Genomic DNA, 26492 nt, shown 5'->3' on the forward strand with positions numbered 1-26492 from the left:
CTTCAGATTTAAAAAAAAATCCTTATGTGTGTACCCACTTTTAGTTATATTGTGTAATCTGTAACATGCACTGCCTTGACTTCACGTTTGCAGATATTATAAACAATGATGTGACTACATCACATGAAACAGACCTGGAAAACATGGGAATGCTTTCAGTAATTTTGATCATTTAGTTTAGTTAATCTTTGCAAACCACATTCTTTTTTCTTTTAAGACATTTAGACATTTCTTTTTAGATGAGACATCCTGTCTTCTTCTGGCCCCTAAAAAATCTAATCTATCTGCCCTCAATTGCCAGAAACATCTCACCTTATTGTAGTCCTGTTGAGGCTGTTACTGGATCATCAAAGTCAGCAGATAAGCACCTTCAGGACCCACTACAGTTAGCTTCAAAGAGCTCACTCTGATCTGAACAAAGTAGGCAACACTGAGAATCGTGTTATTTGATTTCTCCTTTGGCTTGAACATAATCCAACCTGCATTCTTATGCGAGATGTTCCTGAAAATAGAGGCAGATACCATCACAATCACTGGGATTACTGATTACCTGACAAACAGACCACGATTTGTTTTCTTGAAGGCTTGTGTGTCAGGGAAGGCAGGCAGCATCACAGAAGCAACACAGGGGACTCCACTCTTACCATTTCTTTTCACTCTGTGCTTCTTAGACATTTAGTGCAGCTCTGAGTCCTGCAGAAACGCTCAGATTCAAGAGGGAGAGTACTGGGTACTAACATGCAGTTGAAATCACCATATATATATATATATATATATATATATATATATATATATATATATATATATATATATATATATATGTAAAAATTGTCCCCTTGCCCTCCGTGGGCGGTCTCATCCATCCAAGCTCGGGTCCTCTACCAGAGGCCTGGGAGCTTGAGGGTTCTGCGCAGTATCTTTGCTGTTTCTAGGACTGCACTCTTGTGGAACGAGATGTCTGAGGTTTGTCCTGGGATCTGCTGTTGCCACTCTTCCAGTTTGGAGGTTACTGCCCCGAGTGCTCCAAAGACCACAGGCACCACTGTTGCCTTCATTTTCCAGGCCTTCTCAAGTTCTTCTTTCAGGCCTTAGTTTTTCTCCAGTTTCTCATGTTCCTTTTTCCTGATGTTGCAATCGCTTGGTATTGCGATGTCAACCACAACGGCTTTCCTCTGCTTTTTGTCCATCACCACAATGTCCAGCTGGTTTGCCATTACCATTTTGTCGGTCTGGATCTGGAAGTCCCACAGGATCTTAGCTCGGCTATTCTCTACCACCTTCGGAGGTGTTTCCCTACCTTGACTTCGGGGCTTCCAGTCTGTACTCCGCACAGATGTTCCTGTACACTATACCAGCCACTTGGTTATGACGCTCCTTGTAAGCTTTCCCTGCCAGCATCTTACATCCTGCAGTTATGTGCTGGATTGTCTCAGGGGCTTTTTTACACAGTCTACACCTGGGGTCTTGTCTAATATGGTAGATCTGGGCCTCTATTGATCTGGTGCTCAATGCCTGCTCCTGTGCAGCCATGATCAGTGATCAGTGCCTCTGTGCTGTCTTTCAGTCCAGCCCTTTCTAACCATTAGTAGGATTTCTCGATATCAGCCACTTCAGTTAGCTGTCGGTGGTACATCCCATGGAGGGGCTTTTCCTCCCATGGTGGTTCCTCCATCACCACATGATCTATTTTCCACTGCCTGAGACATTCACCGAGCACTTCGTCCGTTGAGGCCATCTTCCTGATGTATTTGAGGATGTTGGATGTTTCATCCTGGATAGTGGTTCTGACACTCACTAGTCCTCTGCCTCCTTCCTTGCGCTTAGTGTACAGTCTCAGGGTGCTGGATTTGGGGTGGAACCCTCCGTGCATGGTCAGGAGCTTTCGTGTTTTCACATCTGTGGTCTGAATCTCTTCCTTTGGCCTATATATTTTCACAGTCACAGGTTTTTCATGTTATTTTACATTAGACATGTAAATTTGCAGCTGCAGTTTTTTTCTGTCATCTTATTGGTATTTCCCTGTATCTAAAAAGTACTTGGAAAAAGTTAAATAATACAGCAAAATGGTAATATTACAGATTTTTTTTATACAGTGAGTTCTGAAGATTGCTGTTTGCTTTGCAGCCATTTATTGGGATAGCAGGAACGTCAGAGCCAATAACTAAAGAAAACTACTGAGCATCTTGCCCAAGATGTTCAATATAAGGGAAAACACTGCAGATCCTCTACATAACAAGCAATGAGTTTGTTTTTGTTTAAATAATTCTTGTGTGATGGTTTCCCTAAAGGCAGGCTGGAGGTCAGTGAAGAGCTTCACGGATGGAGGCATAGTGTTCAGTCACAATTTATTCAAACTGTTATACAAATGTAATTTATGAAAGGGCTGTAAAATGGAGTTCTGCATACATCCCTGTCCTTGATAGATGTGGAAGTAAAAACAATGTTGCCTTGGAGAGAAACCAACACCAGATTTTCCTTAAAAAAAGTGACAACCAAAAAATAATATTAAAAAATTCTAAGAATTCCAGTCAAATTATTCCATATAGTGTTGAAGTAATAATTTCACAATTTCATAATCATGTTCATCATCAGGCAGATGATAGAAAACACGAATAACTTTTTCTGAATAAAACACTGAAAAAAAATAATCAATAAAACATTTTTTACTTAAAGGAAAAAGAAATCATGTATTGTTCCATTTGGCTTTTTCTGCCAAACCTTTTTCTGTAGTTTATTAGAGAGAAGTTTGTCTTCTAACAGCTTCAAAACCTGGAAGTTTATCCAATGAAGTGCTGTTTTTTCTGAGTCTATTATTTTTATATTATATTTGAGTGAATTGTGTGATGTATATTCATGCACAGAGCATCAACATTAATGCTATAACCTTTCGACTCCCTTTTAAGCAAAGCTCTCCAATCAAATACTGCTGTGTGCTAAAAAAGGTCTAATTAAAAGCTTAATCCCAGTAATAACCCAAATGAATCTACTAAATGGACGTTCTCACTCTAATTATATCAGATACATAAGAAGGTCTTTGAAGTCAAAAGCTCCCTGCGGTCTGCTGAAATTGGCTGATAACAGTCGTGGCTTTACTTTGGCTTTACTTCAAACGAGACGGGCTACCATGTTCTTTTATAAAGGTGAGTCATAGTCAAGCTGTTAATGACATATTCAAACATAGACGTGCATTGGACAGTTCAAATCATCAATTAGCGTGCAAGCACCGTGCTTGGCTTTTAACATATTCTGGACACCAGACAAACAAAAGTAAAAGTTAAGTCATTAAAATGAGAGCTTAATTTTTAAAAACACTGTTTACCAAGTACACTAAAAAATAATTTGTGTGAGTCAGAAAGAATAGAAAATAGCTTCCAAATATATTCAATGCAGAGGATGCAACAAACTAATAATTAAAAGCAAATAATTAGAGGTAACATTGATAAAGCATTGCCTCTGTCATATAGTTATTTGTTTTTCTTAAAAAGCATCTAATACTACAGATTTAAAACAGTAAATAGCTAATTAGCATAGCTTAGCTTAGCCAAGCTTAGCTCAGTTTTGCTTTGCTTCCCTTAGCCTAAGTTTGCTTAGCTTGGCTTAGCTTAGAATAGAAGATGTAATTAGACTACATAAAAACTCAAATACAAGAGACCCAACAATTTTTATTTATTTATTTATTTATTTTTTTGCCAGAGAATATGTTGGTTTAGTTAAAAACACCAAAACATCCCATAGACTGACACAAACTATGTTAATGAGAGTCAACTTCCACAGACCAACTAAGTTTATTTTAACCATTAACACCTTTAGCTTCCAGTGCTGATACTGTGTGACCTGAGAAATTGCTGGTCATTTTGAGTCTACCAACATTGCTTTGATATTTAGCTGAATAGTCACAGGGCTGCACAGTGTTTAGCACCACTTGCTTCACAGCTGGGGAGAGGTTTGAACAGGGGCCTTTCAAGGTGGTGTTTTAATGTTGTATGCTTGGCTTCTCAAGCTACTTTGCCTTCCTTGTACTAGCTAAAGACATGTATGTTGAGTTAATTGGTCATTCTAAATTCTCTCTAGGATTGAGTGAGTGGTTGTTTGTGAGTGGCTCTTCTGCGATGGACTGGCGACCTGCCTCGGTGTACTTCACACCTGCTAATTGTTTAGTTAGGCTCCAGCCACCCTGCAACCTGAGTTGGAATAAGCGGTATAGAAAATGAATGAATCCACAAAGCCAAACTAAAATCCAGGTATTTTGTTACATGAAATCTGGATCCAAAAAGAGAAGAATTAGGTGTACAGAATTGCATGCTCTGGCTCAAATACGTAAATAAATAAATACCAAGTGATGAAGCAAGTAAAGAAAATGTATCTCCATTGTTCATTGAGAGGAGCAAAGCTGGCCGCCTCTACATTTTTATCATTTGAAAAACTAAGTGGAAAAAAAAGTCCCTGCAATTAAATCAATTTATTTAAGCAGCCCAATTACTGAGGACAAGCGTATAATAAGAAAATGAGGATCTGGCTGTGCATATAAAGATGTTTGTTCAGAAATAAAGTCATGGTTGATTGTTCAAGGTAGATATTAACAAGGATGCCCCCTCTAACAAAATGTCTGGGAAACTTCTGTACAGTTGTCACCTTTGACATGCTTTCATTAAACACTGTTTATTTTCTCATGCATTAAGAAACTAATAATGTTGGAAAAGAGGACATTGGAAAGTGTCCTCTTGATATTGACATTGGCAAATGGAAGCAAACATTGGAAAATGTGTACTTCCAATGTCCAAAAGAGGACGTTGGAAGTACACAGACAGACCAAAGCTGGAGCATGAGGGAGTTATGGTCAAATGACTGTGTGTCACTGTTGCTTTAAAACAGGCATGTCAGACTCAAATAGATGGTGGGCCAAAATGACCTTAATGCACATATTGAACCTGAAACAGAGCTTGTTAGTTATTGCCTATAAAACGACATTAATCATTAAATAAATTTAGAAAAAGCCTGTTCAAATTTGTTGAATTTATTTCTTATGACTGTATTTGCATTTTTCAGAGTGATTTCAAGAAAAAACATTTTCTTTAGAACAGCCAAAAATAATTTCCTCATTTAGAAAATCAAATGCCTGTAAGAGCAAGTGAAACGCACACACACACACACGTGTGTGTGTGTGACAGTTATATCTAGTATGGCTGCCAACCTGTGATGCCACAATGAGTAATTTTACTGCCTTGTAAATTTTGAAAAACTCTGGCACCTAAAAGGTTAACCCTTCTACCTTTCTGAGCCTTTGTTTCCTGTCCAGATGCTTTTATCTGTCGTGGTGCTTGGTTTTAAAGTGCCTTCTTACGTTGTATTCTTTCATTACAGCCTAACTGTCTCCACATAGACAAAGGTGAGTAGCTACATCAGGTTGCTAGACAGCGAGTGAGGTACATGCCCGCAGATCGTGATGCATTATGTGATTTGTAGTATTATAGTGGTGTTTGCACTCTATCAGCGGGCCAGCTCTAATATATGATCATGTGGGGCAGAGATAATACATTTAAAGGCCGGATATGGCCCGAGGGGCTTGAGTTTGACACATATGCGGTAAAAACTTTACTGAAGCAGAAATGATCAGTTAAAATGATCTGTTTTGACAGAATGTTTTTTTTTCCAATTGACATGTTGCTTAAAAACAATTAAGCCTAAAAACCTTACAAACTTGTAGTTTCTATAAATATTTTTCATGAACATACATTTTCATAATACATTTCAAGTATTTCTAAATATTTCTGTGGTCTGTTTTATGTCAGTTGGGTGTTTCTCCTCTCTATATTTGGACAATATCAGCAGCATGACATAATCATTCGGTTTCACTGAGCTCAGTATGTGAAAATATTCACAAGTCTTCAGTCCACTGTTTTTTACAGGCTGCTGTAAACATACTGTACGAGACACACGTGACAACCAATTCAGTCTGAAATGGTGGCTGGAACCAATTTCAGTGTTAGCTTGGACTATGTAGATTATATAATTTAGTAAATTATCAAATATGTCTGGAAATACATGAGCCTGAACTGTTCTTGACATAAAATTATCATTGACTGAAGTGAACAATTGCATAACCTGATATACATGTTATTTAGTAGTTCAATGTCATTACAAAAGCTAACTCCATGCACACAAATCAGTAAATGTGTTTAGTTCAATCTACTTAAGTATCAATTTTACATTATCTCTTAAGATGTGGTTTCTGGTACCAAGACTAAGATTTGTACAATTTCAGTGGAAACTATGCATAATTCATGCACTTTTTTTGTTAGGATCCCCATTAGCAACAGCAAAAAACTGCAGCTATTCTTTATAGGGCATTTATTATTATTATTATTATTATTATTATTATTATTATTATTATTATTATTATTATTAGCCCCAACATATGCCCAGCTGTTTTTGGAAAGCTGTTTAACCAAGTCCTCTGGTCTTAGTTAAACTTGATGTTATTTTTCATGTTTTTCATCTTGTGTGTTCTACTGTACTTTTAATTTTGAACATTGAGAGCATCACTACACATACTGTTCGACGAAGACTAAATAATAGATCACCTTGTTTTGAATTCCTCAGCAGGTCAGCAGAAACCACTAAGATAAGTCTGAACAGGTTTAACTGGGCTGTAACAAATAGCAGTAGAGTGTTGTGACTGGTGTCCACTATGGTGTCCCTTTCAGTTTTGAGTGCATCAGCTCTGTTAGATTTTTCTCCCTGTCTGCAAACAGAGGATGATCTCTACTCCTACAGCATGTCAACATAAACAATAAGAAAAGTTAGCCTGTGCATTCTCATCTACCAGAAAATCCTGCTACTGGGAGGTTTTTCATTTTTATGGATTTGCTGGCAGAGACTTCTGCTCTCCAGGCTTCACCTCCCCTTCATTTTTTATATTACAAGCTCACCTTTGAGACTTTGTTCTTCAAATAACTGTCTCTGGGCACTGTCTGATTGTACTCAGTAGGATCCCTTCTCACATAAAGCAAGCATCAAGGGCAGCAGTACTAGACTTTGTGGGTGACACACAACTCTATCCACAAATAGCATCTAAACTGCCATGGCAATGCAATGGTTCAATATAAACACCATGAGGCTGCTACACTGTTTTCCTGAGATGTAAATGATTAAGAAGGAAGCAGCAAATCCGACAGATGAAATTGCCTGCCTTCAAGGTGTTTTTCCTTCCAAACTGCATTTGACAGTAAACTGTAGTAATTTAATGATGAATTTCTTTCCTCCAGTTTATTGGCCTCTCAGGGGTTGTTGTTGTTGTGTAAGGCGGATACGTGAAATTCCCATCAGCAGTTGGAAAGAGATGGGTTATGTGAAAGGGACAGCGCCAGTGGTCTGTGTGACTGTGCTTGTATGTAAGGCAAAGAATTCCATTATTGTCCATATGCATACACATGAGTCCTTCAGCCACCTCTGTCCCATCAGTAATGAGAAGACACTTCTGTGTCCTGTGCTAAATTAGTATCCACCCCTTCACTGACTTTGTGTCAGTGTTTGTATGCGTGTGTGTGTGTGTGTGCGTGTTTGTCTATCTGTATGCACAATGTTCAGCAGGCTGTGTGCTCCAACTTGGGAAATGCATAGTCCTGCTTGTAAAGGTCAATCTAATTCGGTCAGACATCAATATGTGCTTGTTAAAATTAATTTTTTTTTTAAATCTGAGAATTATATATTGCTTCTAGTCGCATTAATCAACTAAGAGCTGAAAAAAAAAATCTGGCATTGAGCAAAAACATTACTGTTCCCCAAAGATAGTGAAATAATTCATGCCACCTTACCACCTTGTGTCTTCTTGAGAGGAAAACGTGTAATAATAAACTTTGTAAAGTCAGCCTGTCTTAGTGTTCCTGTTGATTACACTGTTACACATGAACTAAGGATCCTGCAGGATGTCTAATGGTGAAATATTTAGATATGTACAGCTTTTTGGTCAAACTGCAAAGCAATATCACCATGTAGCTTATAGAGTATCAGCCCAGTCTCACCACTGAACATTAAATGTATACATCGGTCCACAATAATTTTCTGATGGATAGGAGAATTCTTATCTTTAGCTGCACTCATTTGTCAGGTTCTCAAGGGGTCCCTTACAGAAAACCACATGTGAAACACATGTGGAAATATGGTTTTGCAACATTTTCATGCTGGTAAGACTCTTAACTGGCACACGTAAATGTGATCATATCATGCTATTATCTTCTTTGCGCTGGCCCACATTCCATTAGAGTAGATTCTAAGATTTTATGGTTAATTGTTTAAGTGTTTAAATTAGTTAGCCCTGGGATCTGCAACCTGTGGCTCTTGAGCAGCCTGCGGTCCTTTAGAGGTTGAGACTGAAGAATACACTCTGATTGTTTGAGTAGAAGAAGAGTGTACCAAGTTCTGTTGGGTCGAGGTGCAAGCTAACAATAAAGCAGCATCTTATGTTCAGCTAGGAGTTGTCCCCCCAATTATTTATAGAACCCACAACCTGCGTTCTATTCATACTAGTTAATAGTAAGGGTACATCGAGCGTTACATCCGAATGCTTGATTTGCGCCAAGAAGTTAGTAAGCAACAAAAAATATAAAACTTAAAGACATTTCCAGAACAAACATAACATTTCCTGGAAGGTACCAAACTGAAGATAATTTTAGAAAGCAATTTTAGAACTTTTGTGGGAAGCTGAACAATGCAAAGTGAACTAATGTTACAGGTTTATTTACAACTCAGAGTATATGGAAAACAATCAACACAATTATTCATTATAATATTGCATCTATTCTTGGACTTGACTAAAATTAAAGAGACATGTCCCTATCAAGACTGTCAAGAGCAGAACCATTAAATATGACAACAAACAGCTCAACTCAGTAAATTGATTCAGCTCCAGCAGACTCAGTAATTCTTGATGGGATGAGCGATGTTGATTATATTGAGCAGATAGTGCTTTTGTGTGGATATGTGAACTCTGATGTTGCACAGGTTCAGAATCTCTGTTTTGTCATGGCATAAAAGGCAAAATGGAAACTGTTTTGTTTGTTGTACATTACTTTTGAGAGTCAAAGAGGTTTTGTGGCTGTAACCTATGTGATTTTGGTGGAACAGGTGGTGAAAATAGTTTTTTTTATTAGTAAACATTGCAAACACCTGGGTTAGACCTTTCTTATTTCTCCAACCTTTCATCTCCTTCCAGAGTTCTGAAATCTGCAGATGCTTCTTGTCCCGAGGTCCAGCTTAAAACAAAGCAGTGACGAAGCTTTTTCTGTTGTTGGCCCAAACCTGTGGAACTGCTTTCACTTCACATCAGGACCTCCCAGACAGCAGACCATTTAGAAAGTCACTTAAAAACCCATTTTTATTCCTTGGCTTTAAATTTAGATTGAGCTGTTGACATTTAGTGATTTTTGGTATTTGTCTATATATATATATATATATATATATATATATATTTTAGTACTTCTTTTCATTTTAAAGCACTTTTTTCCATTTGTGTTGTTTTAAACATAACCTGAAGTTGCCAACTTCCCAGAGATGAAGATCACCTCAAAATCTGAATCATGAATACCCAGAGAAACTGCCAAAAAAAAAAAAAAAAAAAAAAAAAACCAACATGAGTTTCTTCTAAGTTAAAGATCTGATAAGAATCTTGAGTCACAACCTATGAGTATAAAAATTTGCAGTCCATGAAAATGACCCTAACCCTAACCCTAACCCCAGCCAAATACATGACTCCTAATCCTAACCATGTATTTTATACTCCTAATCGTTAACGGGTTGGATCGAAGCAAAAAGTAACTGATAGTAAAGAGTAAAGAGAAGCTAGTGATAACAATCTAACAAGCAAACTCTCCAGGTAGCAGATCATTTTGGGCCTAATCTGGGCTACTTTGGGCACGGGTTACTCAGTTACTGTACTGGCAAGTGTTGTGTGGGCCAGATGTGGTCCAGATGTCAGTTGTTGGATTGGATGTTGATCAAGTGCTTGTGTGGTCCATTTAAAAGCAGTCGGCTTGTACATAGATTACATCAGTTTGTGAACCACTTGTGGTGGTCTTATAGCAGAGTCTTAGCAGCCACATTCAGATGGATGCAGTGCTGGAAGTCAGGGCCAAATATAGGCCAAACAAAACTGCAGAGTTGGGCCATATTTGTCTTTTGCTATCTGAGTCTTGCTTAAAGGTCAGGGACTACTTAGGCATCTATTAACTGAGTCAAGTGTCACAACTTTTGACGTTATCGCACTGAGAAAAATGATGGATGCTGTGTAACAGTAGAAACTGTGGAAGTAAAACAAGTACTGTACCATTTTTTACTCTTCTTTTGAACAAATTGTCTGGAACAAGAGAACAAATGTAAGTTGCAAGTATAAAATGCAGCTGCACATCTAGGTACATCACCCTGATTTTATTTTCTCTTTTACTAGTGCCTATGCACCTTAGGATCCATTTTGAATTGATTTTATTTACTTAGTGTGTTGGAATGCTGAATATTTTTGTAAAAAAAATAAACTATATATAGTGTGTATATATATATATATATACATACATACATACATATGGGTGGTCAGAGATCATTCAAATTTTGGCCCGTTGTACCTCTCTGAGCTACAGATCCAGTTGCAATAAGTTTTCCAAACATTCAGGGGAAACACGTTAAAAAACTGATATAAAAACAAACAGCTGAGAGGAGGGTCATCCTCTTTGTGTTATACTATCCGTGTGTCATAATATGAAATATCATGAAACTTAATACACGAGTCCCTCATATACAGTCCAAAGCAGAGAGTGACCCCAGATTTTATAAACTGCATTGTTTAACTAAAAAGCCTTGAAAACAAACAAGGATATAACCCTAAACATCATTCTGGCATACTCAAAATTTAGATATGTGTATAATAATAGCCGCAGCTGCCAGTCAGCAGTGCACCGTCAATTAGGCACATGCAGCCTTGCAGCTATTTTTAAACACCTATCTGTGTTGATTTTACAGCTACAGGAAATGACAAGTGTTGATAGATCTGTTTACTCACAGAGACGTGATATGGCTGTAAGGCAGCTAAATTTTTTCTAAATGTGTCACTTAGTCTGATGGATGTTTAAAGGAAACGAAAACAAGCTGTGTTTTTAAATCAAGTGAGATTAATGGGGAAGGATTCAAAGTGGTCAGGACCGCGATGTTGGCGTGTTGACACTGTGTAGCACAGAGAAGATAAATGTTTCCTGTATTAATTAGACTAAATTTGGCAATGTAACAGTATTTTCTGTTGTTATAAAAGCATTAAAGCATAAAAAGCGACAAATTTGGCCCTGGTTTCTCAGAAGTACAGGCACATATCAAGTAAAAGAGTCAGAAACAGTTCAAGCAACTGTTTTTTTGTTTGTATGGCCTTGAATTCTCAGTTTTTCATTAACAGTGGGTAAAAACTGAGTACACAGCCATATCTCCCCTTGAGTAGTACAAAAAGACTTCAGCTTGTCTTTGTGTTGCTTCCTGTCAGCTAGTACTCATGACAAGAGGTCCAGTTGCTGCATTAATTCAACGTTTCGTCATGCACTGGGGCACACAGACAAAGATGTGTTGCTTATCTTTTCTTGTTAAAATCAGAAAGTTAACTTTTTAAAACATAAAAGATTTTTAAATTTTCCTTATATCTCATTACAGGGAGAATAATCCAACATACTGAACACATTTTTACACATGGGGCTTTAACATACTGTTGTAATGGTGACCTGACCTGATGCTACAAATTAAAGAAGAGCAGAGCAGAGATAATGAAGTACAGAGTGGAATTTTATGCATCTTCTAATATTTGACTTATTTTTTGAGGGGGTGAATATGCAACAGACTGTATTGTTAATTGACTCAGAACCAGGTAATCCGTAATAGGTGTGCCACAAAAAGACCCATCATTATTGAGTAATTTGAAAACAGTTGCAGAAAATGATCACCCGACTATATAACAACTCATTAACTGAGTGAAAAATGAGATTTTTATTTATTTATTTTATTTCAAATTAAGTCCAGAAATAACCAAAAACTGTATTAGATTCAGTTTAGATTGATGTCATTAGGCTACATATTTCTTACCACCAGACCTTGAGCTCCTGTGTGGTGATATTTATTATTATTACTATTATTTTGATCTTGTGCACGAAAAACAATCACTAACCAACCTTTTACAGGCTCTGCAGATAATCAGTTTCATGTTGTAGCGGAAATAACTCCATGAGATCATTCAGAGCAAACCAGGACAGCATAGTTTCTGACTGAACAGCCATATGATGAGATGAAACTCAAGAAGAAGCAACAGGCTGGTTGCCAGCAGCCCTTTTAGACCGTTGCATTGTTTTCAAATTGTAATATGATGCATTGACATGTTGAGCTGTCTAGAGCTGTTGTTTTGGAGAATAGCATTTAGTTCATTCCAGAATAAGCTTCATATGTCATTCCTTATAAAATATTGTTTGATTATGTTTCCACTGTTTTTTTCCTCATCTTTATGAATACCATTTTTTGCATTAGCAAGTAAAATGTAGGACTGTTTCCACAGCAGAATATCAGCACAGAGCATGCGGAGCATCTCAACTATTTGTGTTAAATGACTGCAATGGTCCATGCTCATTATGGCTGGAGCACCACAGCCAGTGTGTATTCATGTGAAGTACTTTTAGTAAATAATGTCCCCATTGCTCCCTGTGACAAGTAAACTTAACCTCATGTTTGAGTTTTCTGGAATGTTTTGTTATTTCTAATTAAATGTGTGTGTTTATAGGTCCATAAATAAGTTAAATAAAATAAACATTATGTGAATTTGGGAAAGGCTTCAGTGAGGATTAAATGAGCTAAAACCTCAAAGCTTCAGACCATAAATTCCTGTCATAGTAAAACTTTTCTTTGATGTAATTTGCTAAATGAATCCAGCTAGATCCAAGGTTAACTTCTATATTCACATCCCCATTTTCATCTTTGTCACGTCTGTTTTTAGTTGTCACATAATCCCATTGTAGTAGGAAAACTCTTTTTTTCCACTTTTCATCCTCGCAGAGTGAATCATGGAGAAGCAGATGGATGTCTGAGGCCAGATTACTTCTTGTGCTGGGCCCTCAGGGGACAGCAGGAAGGACAGGAAGAAGTGGAAATGAGAAAAATCAAGTGAGAGAGCTGGAGAGGAGGTCACCATAAGCTGTAACTGACCTGATCTGACTGCACGAACAGAAAACATGAGTGCCCTTGGTTTGATACTTCGCTATCGATTGTCACTGAGTCAGATCAGTGACAGCAAACATTTAGTGGCACAGAGGTCAGAAAGGCAGGAAGGCAATCACACAGTTGGCAGGTTGAATTAAATTATTCCTTAAAGTGCCAATCAGCTTCAGATATTATAAAGTGGTTTGCAGTTTTCTGTATCAGCTGCCTTGCAGTCAGCCTCTTCTTCTAGAAATGACTTAAACTGAGGTTAATATTAAATCTAAAGGATCCATTTTTTGTTAGCCTCACAGGATAAGTTGATTTAGCTTAAGTTTAAAAAAGAAAGCAGAAGCTAGTTTCTAATATAACTGCTAACAAACTAAATAAAAATCAGAAAGGGGACTTCTGTTCCAAGTATTTTCACTCTGTATTAAGCCAACTGTGAGTACAGGAATAAACAAGGATGCAATAAACAGTAATGAACTAGTGGTAGAAGAATTTTGCACCATTAAGGAGATTTTATTTTGCAACAACAACTGTTCATCTGAAGATTTCACCTTTAAGCTTATGGAAAAGAGAAACAGAGCTACTGGCCTGGTTTATATGGCCTAATCCAGTTTATCAATATTTTTTAACATTAAATCACCCAACAGCCTCTATTTTTTATTTTATAGACATTCGTGAAAAGCAATGTTAATGTTAATCAAGTACACTTTAAATGAATCCTTAACAGTAAAAAGTGCTGGTGATTTTTTTTTTTAATTTGGATGTTGAATAAGAAAAATAAATAAACAAACTAACTAAATAAATAATAATTTAACAAACAAACAAACAAATAAATAAACTTAATTACCTGCAAAAGCAGAATTATTTACTGACTTCTGTAGTTACAAAAACAATTTTTTCTTCTTTTTTTTTTTGTTGTTGTTGTTTTTTTGCTTTGAATGAAAGCAAATATTTATAACTTACTACATACCCCCCAAAAGACCTCAGTGTTTATCAGGGAAGCATAAGTCCAATCTTGCAGATCCTACTATCGAGCAGATTTGGATGCAGCCCTTCTACAATAAACCTAAATCAAATGAATGTCTCGTTACCGGGCCTCTGCATGGCTGAGTAACATGCGGATATGGGAATTCAGCATTTGATTCAGGTGTATTGGAGAAGGGTTACATCTAAAAGTTGCAGGATAGTTGATCTCGAGGACTTGACTTTGGCACCCTGGGTGTGTTTTAAACAATTAAAATCCCAAAATCCGGCAGTCATTAATCTCCTTGAAACTCATCTGTGCTCCTCGAAATGTGACATTAGGTTTCTGTCATGAGGAATGTGTGATGTCTTTAAAGTGACTGAGGTATAACTCTCTGCACATTTTTCCAATTCAGTAAATGGATATCTATAAATATTTAAACGTTTCTCCATCCAAATCTTGGCCTGTCAGCAGATGACACTGCATGCCCTGTAAACTCTGACTTTCTATGCTCTGCTAAACACTTAATATTGGGGTAATCCAGTAATACATGCTTGGACCACAGAGTGACTCTGAAGACGAGGAGGATAAATTACACAAGGTTACACGTCGAGGAGGCATCAAAATCACTGCTCTGCAGGCTGTTTGCTTTCTATCTTTTTCTCTGTAAAAAGGGAGTCACATGCCATCAGAGCCATGACATCCTTTTTCTTGCAATATTTAGCATGCAACATTCAGGCTGTCTGACTTTGCCTTCCTAAGACTGTAGGTGTTTATCTGCAGATTAAAGCAAAAGTCGTCAGCCGAAACACTGATAACCCTTTTTAACTGTGAACATTTAATTTACGCTATTGTGTCTGAGTCACTTTGTTATTAACCTGTCAAAGCACTAACTAGTAGCAGGAGTTCTGCCAGCGCTTCTAACAAATTTACAGAACATGCAATTTAGTGACTTTACTATAAGTATGTATGTGCAAAACACCTTGAGAGAGTGAATGTGAAGCAACTATAACTTTCACAGTCACTGAGAAAAAAAAGTCAGATCTTAACACAGTGATTTTTTTGTTCAGGGGTTCCTGCATCATATGCTGTTTAAAAGCATTAGGGGTGTACTTTGTGGCCGCAATCAAACATTTCTGCCCTGCTTTGTATCTAAGATCTCTGCTGCTCTCTCACACTTCAGATAAACTAATGAAAACCTTACAAAGCATGCTGCTGAAGGAACAACAGAGCTTTGAGAAATTCAACCCCACGTCATTGTACTTAGGATGGCAACACAAGAAAGTGTGAAAAAGATTACCGGTTGTAAAAGCACAGGACAGTTTAAGCAAGAAACAGATTCAAATACTTCAATTATTTAACACAAACACATCATTTTGGTTTGTCTGTCATACTAATATGAAAATATGGCTCAATTTCCTGTCCAGTCAGTCTAATCAACAGTTTCTTTAAACAGATGGGCACTTGAAAATGATTACTTGTTCATCAAAGCTTCCCCATTCAGAATGATCAGCATAGAGAATTACAGCCTCAGCATACTATGAATTGATTTGTTCAAGCAATGCTCAAGAGTGAATACAGGCTAAAGTGATTATCAGCAATTTAAACAAAAGACCAAGAGCAGCTATCAGTGACAGCTGTGCTCAAGACTGCAACTAAATAGAGAAGAAAAATGGTCCTGCTAAATTAAGAAATCATGAATTTCAGTCACAGCCTCCACGCTATACTGAGCACATTAATAGATTGTTACTATGAAACAATATCTGTCAATCTATTCTCTGTTCTTCCTAACCCCTGCTCACTGGAGCTTAGACCCAGATATATTAGGAAACAGATCAAGTTCAGCAGGCTATTGAATGACTGTGTATCTAAACACAGTGTTGTCACACATTTAGATCTTCTATTGCATGTGCCTCAAAGAAGAGTGTTTCCATACAAGCAAACTCATACAATCCTGATGTGGATTAGACATCAAATACTTAAGTCTGTCACTAGAACGGGGATCCCGAGGCATTCCCAGGGCAGCCCTCCAGCACGTCCTGGATCTCCTTCTAGTGGGAGGTGCCAGAAACACCTCACCAAGAGGGTGTCTAGGAGCCATCCTGGCCAGATGCTAAAGCTGCCTCATTTGGCTCTTCTCTATGTAAAAGAGCAGCAACTCTACTCCTGGATGACTGAACTTCTCACCCTATCTCTAAGGGACAGCCCAGCAACCCTAAAACTCATTTTGGCCACTTGTATTCGCAGTCTCATTCTTTCGTTCACTACCCACAGCTCGTGACCATAGGTGAGGGTAGGAACATAGAATGTGCTCAGCTCTTTCTTCATTATGACAGACCAATGCAGAGTCTGCATTAGATGCTGCGCCAATCCGCCTGTCAATCTCACGCTCCATCCTTCCCTCACTTGTGAACTAGACCCAAAGATACTTGAACTACTCCACTTGGGGGGCTTTGGGGGACACAGGACCTCATTCTCAACCTGGAGAAAACACTCCACCCTTTTACGGCTGAGGACCATAGTCTCGGATTTGGAGGTGCTGATTCTCATCCTAGCCACTTTACACTTTAGATTGGTTGCGTGAACTCCCATCCCCCCTTCCAAGACCTTGAAGAGGCTGTAAAGCTGTTCTACTATTCCACAGTGCTCCTCCTCAATCCGAGTTTTGTCTATCCAATGGACCCTCCTTTCAGGGACCCCTGAATAGACCCTACCAGGAAGGCAGAAAAGTATGATCCACCTGTAGTTGAAGCACACTGGTTCTTTTTTTGAAAAGAGGGACCACCAAGAAGAAGAAGAAGAAGAAGAAGAAGAGGGACCACCATCCCAGTCTACCAGTCTAGGGGAACTGTCTCTGATATTCAGGTGATGCTGCAGAGGTCAACCAAGACAGTCCTACTGCATCCATAGCCTTAAGGAACTCCAAGCGGATTTCATCCACCCTTTCATCCACCAAGAAGGTTTTTAACCCCCCAGCGATATCAGCCCCAAAATATGTTATGCCCCAAAATAAAAAAATATGTTACCACAGTTATGCTGATGAAATAAATCTACACAACCATCTCACCAGGGGATTACAGTCCGATCCAAACTCTGATCATCTGCATCACAGGTTTCCCTAAAAAATCCATCAAACAGCTGCAGTTCGTCCAGAACGTTGCTGCTCAAGTCCTCACTAAGACCAAGAAAATGGCTCATACACCTCCAGTCCTCAGATCTGTACACTGGCTTCCTATCTGTTAAAGGACTGAATTTAAAATCCTGCCGTTAGTTTACAAAGCAGTGAATGGTTTATGACCAAAATACATTCAGGATCTTCTGGTTCATTATGAACCAGCCAGATCCCTCAGGTAATCAGGGTCAAGTCTACTTTATGGAGAGGCAACGTTCAGATTTTGTGCTCCTCAAATGTGAAACAAACTCCAAGAAAACTGCAGATCTGCTGAAACTCTCAGCTGTTTTAAATCAGGGTTAAAAACTTTTCTATTTGCTGCCTATCATCAAAACAACTGTTAATTCCCCACACTAGAACTTTATTTCTTACATTTTATTCATATTATTTTATTATTAGGGTCCGAGCCATACGAAGTATGGAAGGACCCTATTGTTGTTGAAATGTTTAGTCTCCTCCTCCTCCTCCCTCTAAGAACTTTGAGGCCAAATATGACCCCCTAAACACCCATGAAAAGTTGTGAAATTTGGCACACACATCAAGCCCGGCGAAAATTTTGATATTCTAAGGTTCGCATAGACTTCAATGCAAAGTTGGCTCAACAGTGCCACCTAGACACCAAAAAAAAAAAAAAAACCCAAATGAATGGGGTCCCGGAAGTCTACTTCGACGTAGGAAGACGAAACTTGGCACACACGTGTAACATCCTAAGATGAGCAAAAAAGTCAATTGAACACCTGTTGCCATGGCAACGGGGTGCCCGCCATCTTGGAGTTTACGGCCATTTTTTCCCATTTTTTGCACTTTACACGCATCGTATTTGAACGAACTAGTCTGAGGGGATTCGTGCGATTGACTCCAAACTTGGTGGGAAGCTTCCTGACAAGTTGGGGACCAAACGCTCCTCAAATCTTTCTAATAGGAAAAAGCGTGTTACCGTGGCAACCTACGGAAAAAAGCCTTCTCGCCATGAAACACGGTTTGCTCATATCTCGGTAGGAATACATGGGAACTGCACCTAAACTAACCGTATCAATACTTGTTAGGTCCATAACACACTACAATCACTGGAATGGAGAAATGTCTGTATAGCGCCAAATGCTAACTACGTCCATCAACAAGCCAGAATCCCAGCTAGTTGAATAAGCACATCACATAGCATGTTAGCTAGCATTTTAGCATGCTAGCAAAAAATGCTAACTAGGTAAATAAATATTTCAGGTTCTCAGCTAGCCATTTTCCTATACTGTCTAGCATGTTAGCATGTTAGCTAGCATGCTAGCATATTAGCATGCTAGCATATTAGCATGCTAGCGAAAAATGCTAACTAGGTAAAGAAACATTTTAGGTTCTCAGCTAGCCTTTTTACCGTATGGCCTAGCATGTTAGCACGTTAGCTAGCATGCTAGCATATTAGCATGGTAGCGAAAAATGCTAACTAGGTAAATAAACATTTCAGGTTCTCAGCTAGCCATTTTCCCATATTGTCTAGCATGTTAGCACGTTAGCTAACATGCTAGCAAAAGGTGTATGAAACAGGTGGCGGGGTCAAGAAGCTCGGACCTGATGGATGTCGCTTGCGACTTTAATTTATTATTTTTTTTTTGTTTTTATTTAATTTCTTTTATTTCTTTTAAAGTTTGTTTTTAATGCACTTGTTATTGCTTCCTGCATCCTACTATAATACTTTTAATGTTTTATGTAAAGCGTTTTTAATTGTCCTGTACATGAAATATGCTATACAAATAAACTCTCCTTGCCCAGAGGTAAGAGAGCCCATGCCAGGGTTCCCAGACTCTGCTTCCTCAATGGAAGATGTATCAGTAGGATTGAGGAGGTCTTCAAAATATTCCTTCTATCAACACAAAACCCTTACTTACGCTTAGCAGCCTGCCATCCCCACTGTACACAGTGTTGATGGAGCACTACTCCCACCTCCTGACCCATTGGATGGTGGACCAGAATCTCCTCGATGCCTTCCGGAAATCATTCTCAATGGCTTCTCCAAACTCCTCCCATGCCCAAGTTTTTGCCTCAGCGACTGCCTAAGCTGCGTTCCATTTATCCTGCCGATACCCATTAGCTAACTCTGGAGTCCCACAGGCCAAAAAGGCCCAAAAGGACTCCTTCTTCAGCTTGACGGTATACCTCACTGCTGGTGTCCACCAACAAGTTCGGGATTTCTGCCATGACAGGCACAGACGACCATACGGACACAGCTCCAATTGGCCACCTCAACAATAGAAGCATGGAACACAGCCCACTCAGACTCAGTGTCCCCCACCTTACTCTGGACATGGTTGAAGCTCTGCTGGAGAGTCTGACCGGGGACTCTGCCAGACATTCCCAGCAGACCCTCACAACATGTTTGGGTCTACCAGGCCTGACTGGCATCCTCCTCCACCATCTGAGCCAACTCACAACCAGGTGGTGATCAGTTGACAGCTCTACCCCTCTCTTCACCTGAGTGTCGAAGATATGGTCTCAAGTCAAAAGATAGTGTTCCTTATGCACAATCCATGACAAACACAGATGTCCAATAACAAAGACAACACAGATTCAGATCAGGGGGGCTGTTCCTCTCAATCACGTCCTTCTAAGTCTCACTGTCATTTGTCCACATGAGCACTGAAGTCCCCCAGCAGAACGAGGGAGTCCCCAGAGGAAGTCCTCTCCAACAACCCATCCAAGGACTCCAAAAGGGGTGGGTACGCTGAACTGCTGGTTACAGTCACAAGACTAGGATAAGTTAGGATGTTGTGTAAAATGTATGCAACAATTCCCAAAGCTCATAAACCAATATTTTAATTAACACAGAAAACATGTCGAATGTGAGTGGCTCACTCCACTATTTCATAAAATATTTGCCTTTTTAGAATTTTATGGCAGCAACATGTCTTAATGTTAGGATATGGCAACAAGAAGCTGGAATAGAAAGTGGTATAAAAATAGTTAAAAGAGGAACCTGTTGCAACTATTTACGTTAACTGGCAACGGGTTATTAACACAAAGGAAAGTAAAAAGAGCAACAGAAAGGATGAGCCCCTTATACACAAAGATGGGTAGAAGTTTATTAGTCTAGAATAAAATTAAAAAAGAAAATTGCCCTCAAATATTGTAGAACAATCTTAGAATAATTTTAAACTAATCCTACTTACAAAAAAATTGTAAATATCCTATAATTCCTAGGAGCCAGCTGTTCAAAAAAATTTATCTGGATTAAAGCTATCCGGATTTGATAATCCATTTTTTCGGGATGGCAGATTACATAATCCATCTTACTGTTTTATTGATTTTATTGTGATTCTTGCTATTTGTTGCTGCTTTTTACTATTTCTTAATATCTGTAATGCTTTTGTTTTATGTAAAGCACTTTGAATTATCCTGTACATGAAATGTGCTATACAAATAAACTGCCTTGCCTTAATGACGTACCTGAGCCCCATATGGAGGTGTCGGCCCAACCGCTGTCATTCTGTCAGAATGAGGGACGGATGAGACGTGTAGTAAGGGATGAAATCTTTAGAAATGTCTTTGTGACTGGTTCTTTTCTGATTATGCAGTAATGAATAACAGAAAAATTCAATATTTTATTTGTGTTTCTTATTGGATTTGTTTTGGGGTTTATTTTGTGGGGACATGATGTGTTTTTATTTATGCTTTTTTTTACCATTTTATTTTACTATGCTATATGGCTTAATAGGAGCCTATCCTTATGTTAACCTCTTTATCACTATAACGGTTAAACAAGTCAGGTGAAAAATACAAATATAAACATGTGCACAAATAAAAAGTTCTAACAACAACCGGCCATGGAGTCCTCAAAAGGTTCAGAGAATCTGGGCACATTCAAAATTTAAAACTGATATTATTCAGTTTTGTCTGTGATTTGGGGTTCATTATGACAATGCTAAACTGCATACTGCATCTATACGCCTTTTTTTCCTTTTAACATCCACCTTTTAAGCCTAGACTAATGCACCTATTGTTCATATCCAGTCATTGAGAGCCACAGTCCTGCAGTGTTTTAGACATTTCCCAACTAATACTTGAGTCGAATTATTGGATCCACAACAAGGTTGTGGAGAACTTGAAGACAAGCTTTTGAGGTGATCCGTTTGATTTTAATGAGGTTTGTAAGAGAAGTTGAACCTGCTGGGAAGTGACTCTTGAAGACCAAACCTGGACAACAATTAAGGCATATAAAACTCTATATAGTAGTTAATGGAATTTAGCTCTGTCAAGTTCTGTCAAGTGTGAACTGCATCACACATGGACAACTGATTGGCAGACTGATGAAAACTGAATCCTCTCTGAAATTTGTCAAGAGCCTGATGCCACACTTTAGTCATATTCCTTTTATAAACATGCGTGTAAGTTGTCTGAAATAAATAATAATTATCCCCTCTCTGACCATGAAGCTTCCTGTTAGTCTTAAATATCATTTTACTAACCAACATAGACTCTTCTTCATTCCTTCATTTTCTATAGCTGTAATTCCAATTCAGGGTCACGGAGACTGGAGCCCAGCAATTAGCTGGGTACACCCTGGACAGGTCGCCAGTCCATTGCCGGGCCAACACAGAGAGAGACAAACAACCTCTCACGCTTACTCCTAGTGAGAATTTAGAGTGACCAAATTCTGAGAATTTAACGTGACCAATTAGCCTAACATGCATGTCCTTGGATGTTGGAAAGAAGCCAGAGTACCTGGAGAGAACCCACGCATACTCGGGGAGAACATGCAAACTCCACACGGAAAGGCCACTGTTCGAACCCTTCCCCAGAAGAAGCTTGAATCAGCTTCATTCGTTCATTCATTCATTCATTCATTCATTCATATACATATAAGTAAAAAATTGTAACCATAATCTGTCCAGGGTAATAAATTAAATATTAAAGGAGACTACCTCATTTTAATAAATTCAAAAACCTTAAAAGTCCCTTATTATGCAAAATTCACTTTCTAAAGGTTTTGTAACAGTTATATGCGTCCCAAGCGGCAACCTCGGCCAGTAAAATGTGAAGCCTATGCGAAAGTGCAAAAAACTGCAGTTCACCCCTCATCTGGTAGGGGCTGCCTCCAAACCAGAGCAAATCCCCAGACCCCATGTTAAAAAAGGGCCAACTTCATAGCAGAAATAAACATGTTCAATTTTAGGATTATTGGTCAAGTTTATCTTCATGACAACTGTGAGGGGAGGTGAACTTTTTTCTAACTCATCCGTTTGGTTGTTATTTAATCTTGAAATTTGGCATAATTAGGGGCGTGTCCTTTTGATTGACATGTATCCAATATCCACGGCAAGAAAGGAGAGTATAGCACAAACGCCGTTTTTAGCCGGCTAACAGTGCACCTTAGCTTTAGCCCACCTACCTTCATTATCCATTAAGCTCACGTTAGATCCGAGTTGGCTCGGTTAGCTCCTAGCTACAGGCAGCTCAGAGTTTGATAGACGTCAATCATCATCAATCATCAGCTCATAGCCCCCCTCTCAGCTCCGCCACATTGCCCATTTTTGTATTTTCCGGGAGCGACGGCAGGCAAGACACTGCCAAGATGGCGATGGTAGGAACTGCCCAACGAGCATCACTTTTGCTCTTCAGAAACCTACCGGTGATGTCACGGAGGCACTGTCCATCTTTTATATACAGTCTATGATGCATCCTCATAGCCTGTGTATGAAGCCCAGAAATGGGAAAATTCTGTCACCTCTCTCACTTGTTTGCTTCACTTTTTAGAGAATGTGTGCTCAAACAAGTGAGTCTGAGATCTTTCCCTTTGTGACCTCACAAAGGAGGGGGGCACTCCCCCCAGTAGTGGATACTGTCATTGACCTGCCCCGTGGCTAGCTAGCTGATCCTACCTTCTAAAATCCCAGAGCGGGTGCCAGCAAAAGCTGGATCCTCTCCCAGAGAGGGGCGTGGACAGGCACCACTCGTGAACATTTGAATTTCAGACACAGAAACGGCCTGTTCTCATTAGAGTTCGTTAGAGCCACATCTGGAATTGCTGAAATTAAGGACCAAAGCTGAATTTGGGGTAATACACTACCATGTCGTTGGACCTCTGACACTCATATGAAATTGTTGAAAAAATATATAATATGGGACCTTTAAACTTCTTTATTGTTTATTGCTAAATATTTTCTGCCAAGGCTGTTCAAATTCCTCTAAAACAAAATGAAAAAAACTGAATGGAAAAGAAATTGCATCTTGTAAAAGACCATATGTGCTCGAATGTAGCTCTTGAATTGTTTGGATAAAACCAGCACACTGGTTTCAATTCACAGCTGTGAATTGTGGAGTGCAGGAGCACCGCAGGCACAATGACAGCAGTGACTGAGATTAAAAAATTAAGTCGTAAAGCTCACTGTGACAAGGTCCCACTGATCAGGTGTAGTTTTGACAGAAATGGTAACATTTAAAATTGACTGTGAACTCTCATAAGATTATGCAAGAAGTGGTGAAAGAAAATCAAAAGAGAAAATATCAGGTGGTTCTTTTACAACAAAGAGATAAGGCTGCAAGTGGTTAGTTCCCAGTGGGTGAATGTGTCCCCAACCGCCACCTGAAGTACTTTGTCTCACCTCTTCAGCTTCAAAGTGAATTAATTATATCTCTACAATATATTGATTTTAATATAATTTTCACATTTACTATGTGCAGATTTTGAACAATGAATGTGGAGCTTACTGCCTTTATAATCTTGCTTTATGTTTTAATTTCCTCTGACACCATTTTACTTTACTTGGGAAATACCACAATCAAGGGCTTCCTGCAGAAATAGATCATTAGAGGCCACTTTCATTCTACGTCCCATGCAAACAAGACATAGATCTAGATGCAAAACTCATCACCTAAAGCAAGCATACACAAGGTTTTGTATGACATTAAATAATGGGAAGCAGCCTTCTCCAACACATATGCACACATAGCTGCAAGAAGGTAGAGTTAAAACAATTTAGAATCCACACAAAACCACTCACATAGATGCATCTACAGAAATACAGATACTCTGGTAGATATGCTGGAAAAAATATTATACACACATGAACAAGGACTTATGGACATGCACATGAAGACATGCATGACAGACATGATAAAAAGTAAGAACCTGAACCTAAATTACACACACATACTAACAGAGGTTTTTTTTTTTTTTTTTTTTTTTTGCTTAAGTTTTCATTTAGTGCCACTGTCTCAAGTAGCCACATAGCAGGGCTGCTACTCATAATAATAAACAACATAAGAAAATGCCTTAGATATAATGATGCACCTTTAAAGGGTCATACTTTCTGTAATGGAAAAAGGTATGGCTTGCTCTTACCAGCTATAGTTAAAAGGAAGAGTGCATTTCTCTCTTTTTTTTCTCTCTCTCTCTCTCCTCACAAGAACTCTGTTCAAAGGACAGTGAATCATTACTCACAGCTGCTGTTGGGGGTGGGGGGGAAACTTTATCAGAAATTGGGAAAAAAATATTCATGAAAATAAAAAAGAATTTGGGAGGAAAAGGCTAATAAAAAGAGAGTGAAGAAAAAGGCACTGACAAAAACTTTATATCTTATACTTGAAAATTTGTGGAAAAAAACGCTTGTTCAAGCACAAGCATTTATACTCATTAATCTTAAACCAATAACCTGTTAGAATGTGTTTTCATCTTCAATAAACATCAAAATTCTACTTGATAATGAGAATTTCGGTTTTTACAGGCACGACGGCGTCGTGTTCACAGCATTTAGTTTGCTGTCAGTAATTTAGTTAAATAAATTATTAAAGAGTTGTGAAGCCTAGTGATTGCAGATAGCTGAAAGATGATGGGTGTCGATTTGATGGCGTGTTATTAAAAAATTGGAACTCCAAATGATTTGGCATGAATCATTTTTCGTGTAATTTTACAACTGAGGAGAAGCATACCTGTCCAGAGCGATGGCAGTCATTGAGTAGATACTGGCAAACACAGCCGCGATTGGAAAGAAGTTGTGGAAGCGGCAGTAGACCAGTCCGAAGTACCACTCGTTGTGTACTGCGTAAGTGAAGTTGATGACCGTATTAAAGGCAGACATGGAGGCTTCGGCGAACGCCAGGTTCAGCAGAAAATAGTTGGTAACGGTCCTCATGCGTTTGTGTGCCATAATGATCCAGATTACTGTAACGTTGCCTACTACAGACACGATAACTATACAACTGTATGCAATGGCCCACAGGACGATTCTCCACACTGGCTGCACGAACTGGTTCCCCTCTTCGGTCCTGTTATTATTAGTGTCGTTGGAGCTGATGGTCGTGTTCGGCTCATCGGTAATATTAAATAAAGGATCCATTCTTCTCTTACCACTGCAAGGAACTTTTTAGGCGTTAAACATGACACCACAAAGTGGAGGACACTGGTGCCAAATACAGTGTGAACAAAGCAAATCTAAGGCTCATCTGGAAGGGTATCTATACTTTCCCCGCAACAATTGTTTTCGTAGTCTGATAAAGTTCCGCTTGGAAACGTCTCTGTCTTAGAGATTATAAAGCCTATTCAGGAATTAACTATCAGTTCTTGATCGGTACGTTCCATACAAATCTACTCGCCACTTTGGGCTGTGCGTAAAAGCGGAGAGGTGCGCCTTTTACGCGCATTACAGAATCAGAACGAGTGCGTGCTCCTTCAGCTTGCTTGTCACACACAGGAGAAAGCTCTGCTGCTCCGTCCTCACTGTCGGCGTCTCACGGCTGCCCTTGTGCTCCTCTGCTCAAATAGAGCGGCTGCACACCCACTTAAGGAGTGAGATAATACGCATCCCTCCAATGAGCAGTCTCGGTAATAATAATTATGTATTAGCTCAGGTAAGTTTTTTTTTTTTTAGCCCAATTCATTGTGCACAGGGAGTCCAAAAGGATTATCATGCCTAAATACCTCTTATAAAATTTTATTGTCTCATTATTCCAGTGTTGGAAATAACAAATATTAAAAACAGGAACATAATAAACGACGACATGGTTGTTATACAAAAAGTAATATTTATATGATGGAGTGGCGGTAATGGTATTTGAAAAGAATCCATTAGATATACCTCAAGAAAAACTAGTTATGTGTATCATGTGCTGTCTAATGTGATTAATGTGATGAGGTTCCACACTCCGTGTCCCAGTCTT

The 26492-nt window shown here is 38.8% G+C and overlaps 1 protein-coding gene across 1 annotated transcript in view; it reads right to left on the reverse strand.

The window, feature by feature from the left end:
* The window catches only part of tacr1a (tachykinin receptor 1a), a 55594-nt gene extending 29523 nt beyond the window's left edge, over positions 1-26071 (reverse strand). Inside the window, exon 1 of the mRNA XM_041998738.1 lies at positions 25266-26071. Within this exon, the coding sequence (XP_041854672.1) occupies positions 25266-25672 (407 nt within the window). The 5' untranslated portion in view covers positions 25673-26071. The remainder of the gene's footprint in view (positions 1-25265) is intronic.
* Positions 26072-26492: the final 421 nt, after the last annotated feature.

Source organism: Melanotaenia boesemani, chromosome 11 (assembly GCF_017639745.1).
Source record: "Melanotaenia boesemani isolate fMelBoe1 chromosome 11, fMelBoe1.pri, whole genome shotgun sequence".
NCBI classification, from domain to species: Eukaryota; Metazoa; Chordata; class Actinopteri; order Atheriniformes; family Melanotaeniidae; genus Melanotaenia; species Melanotaenia boesemani.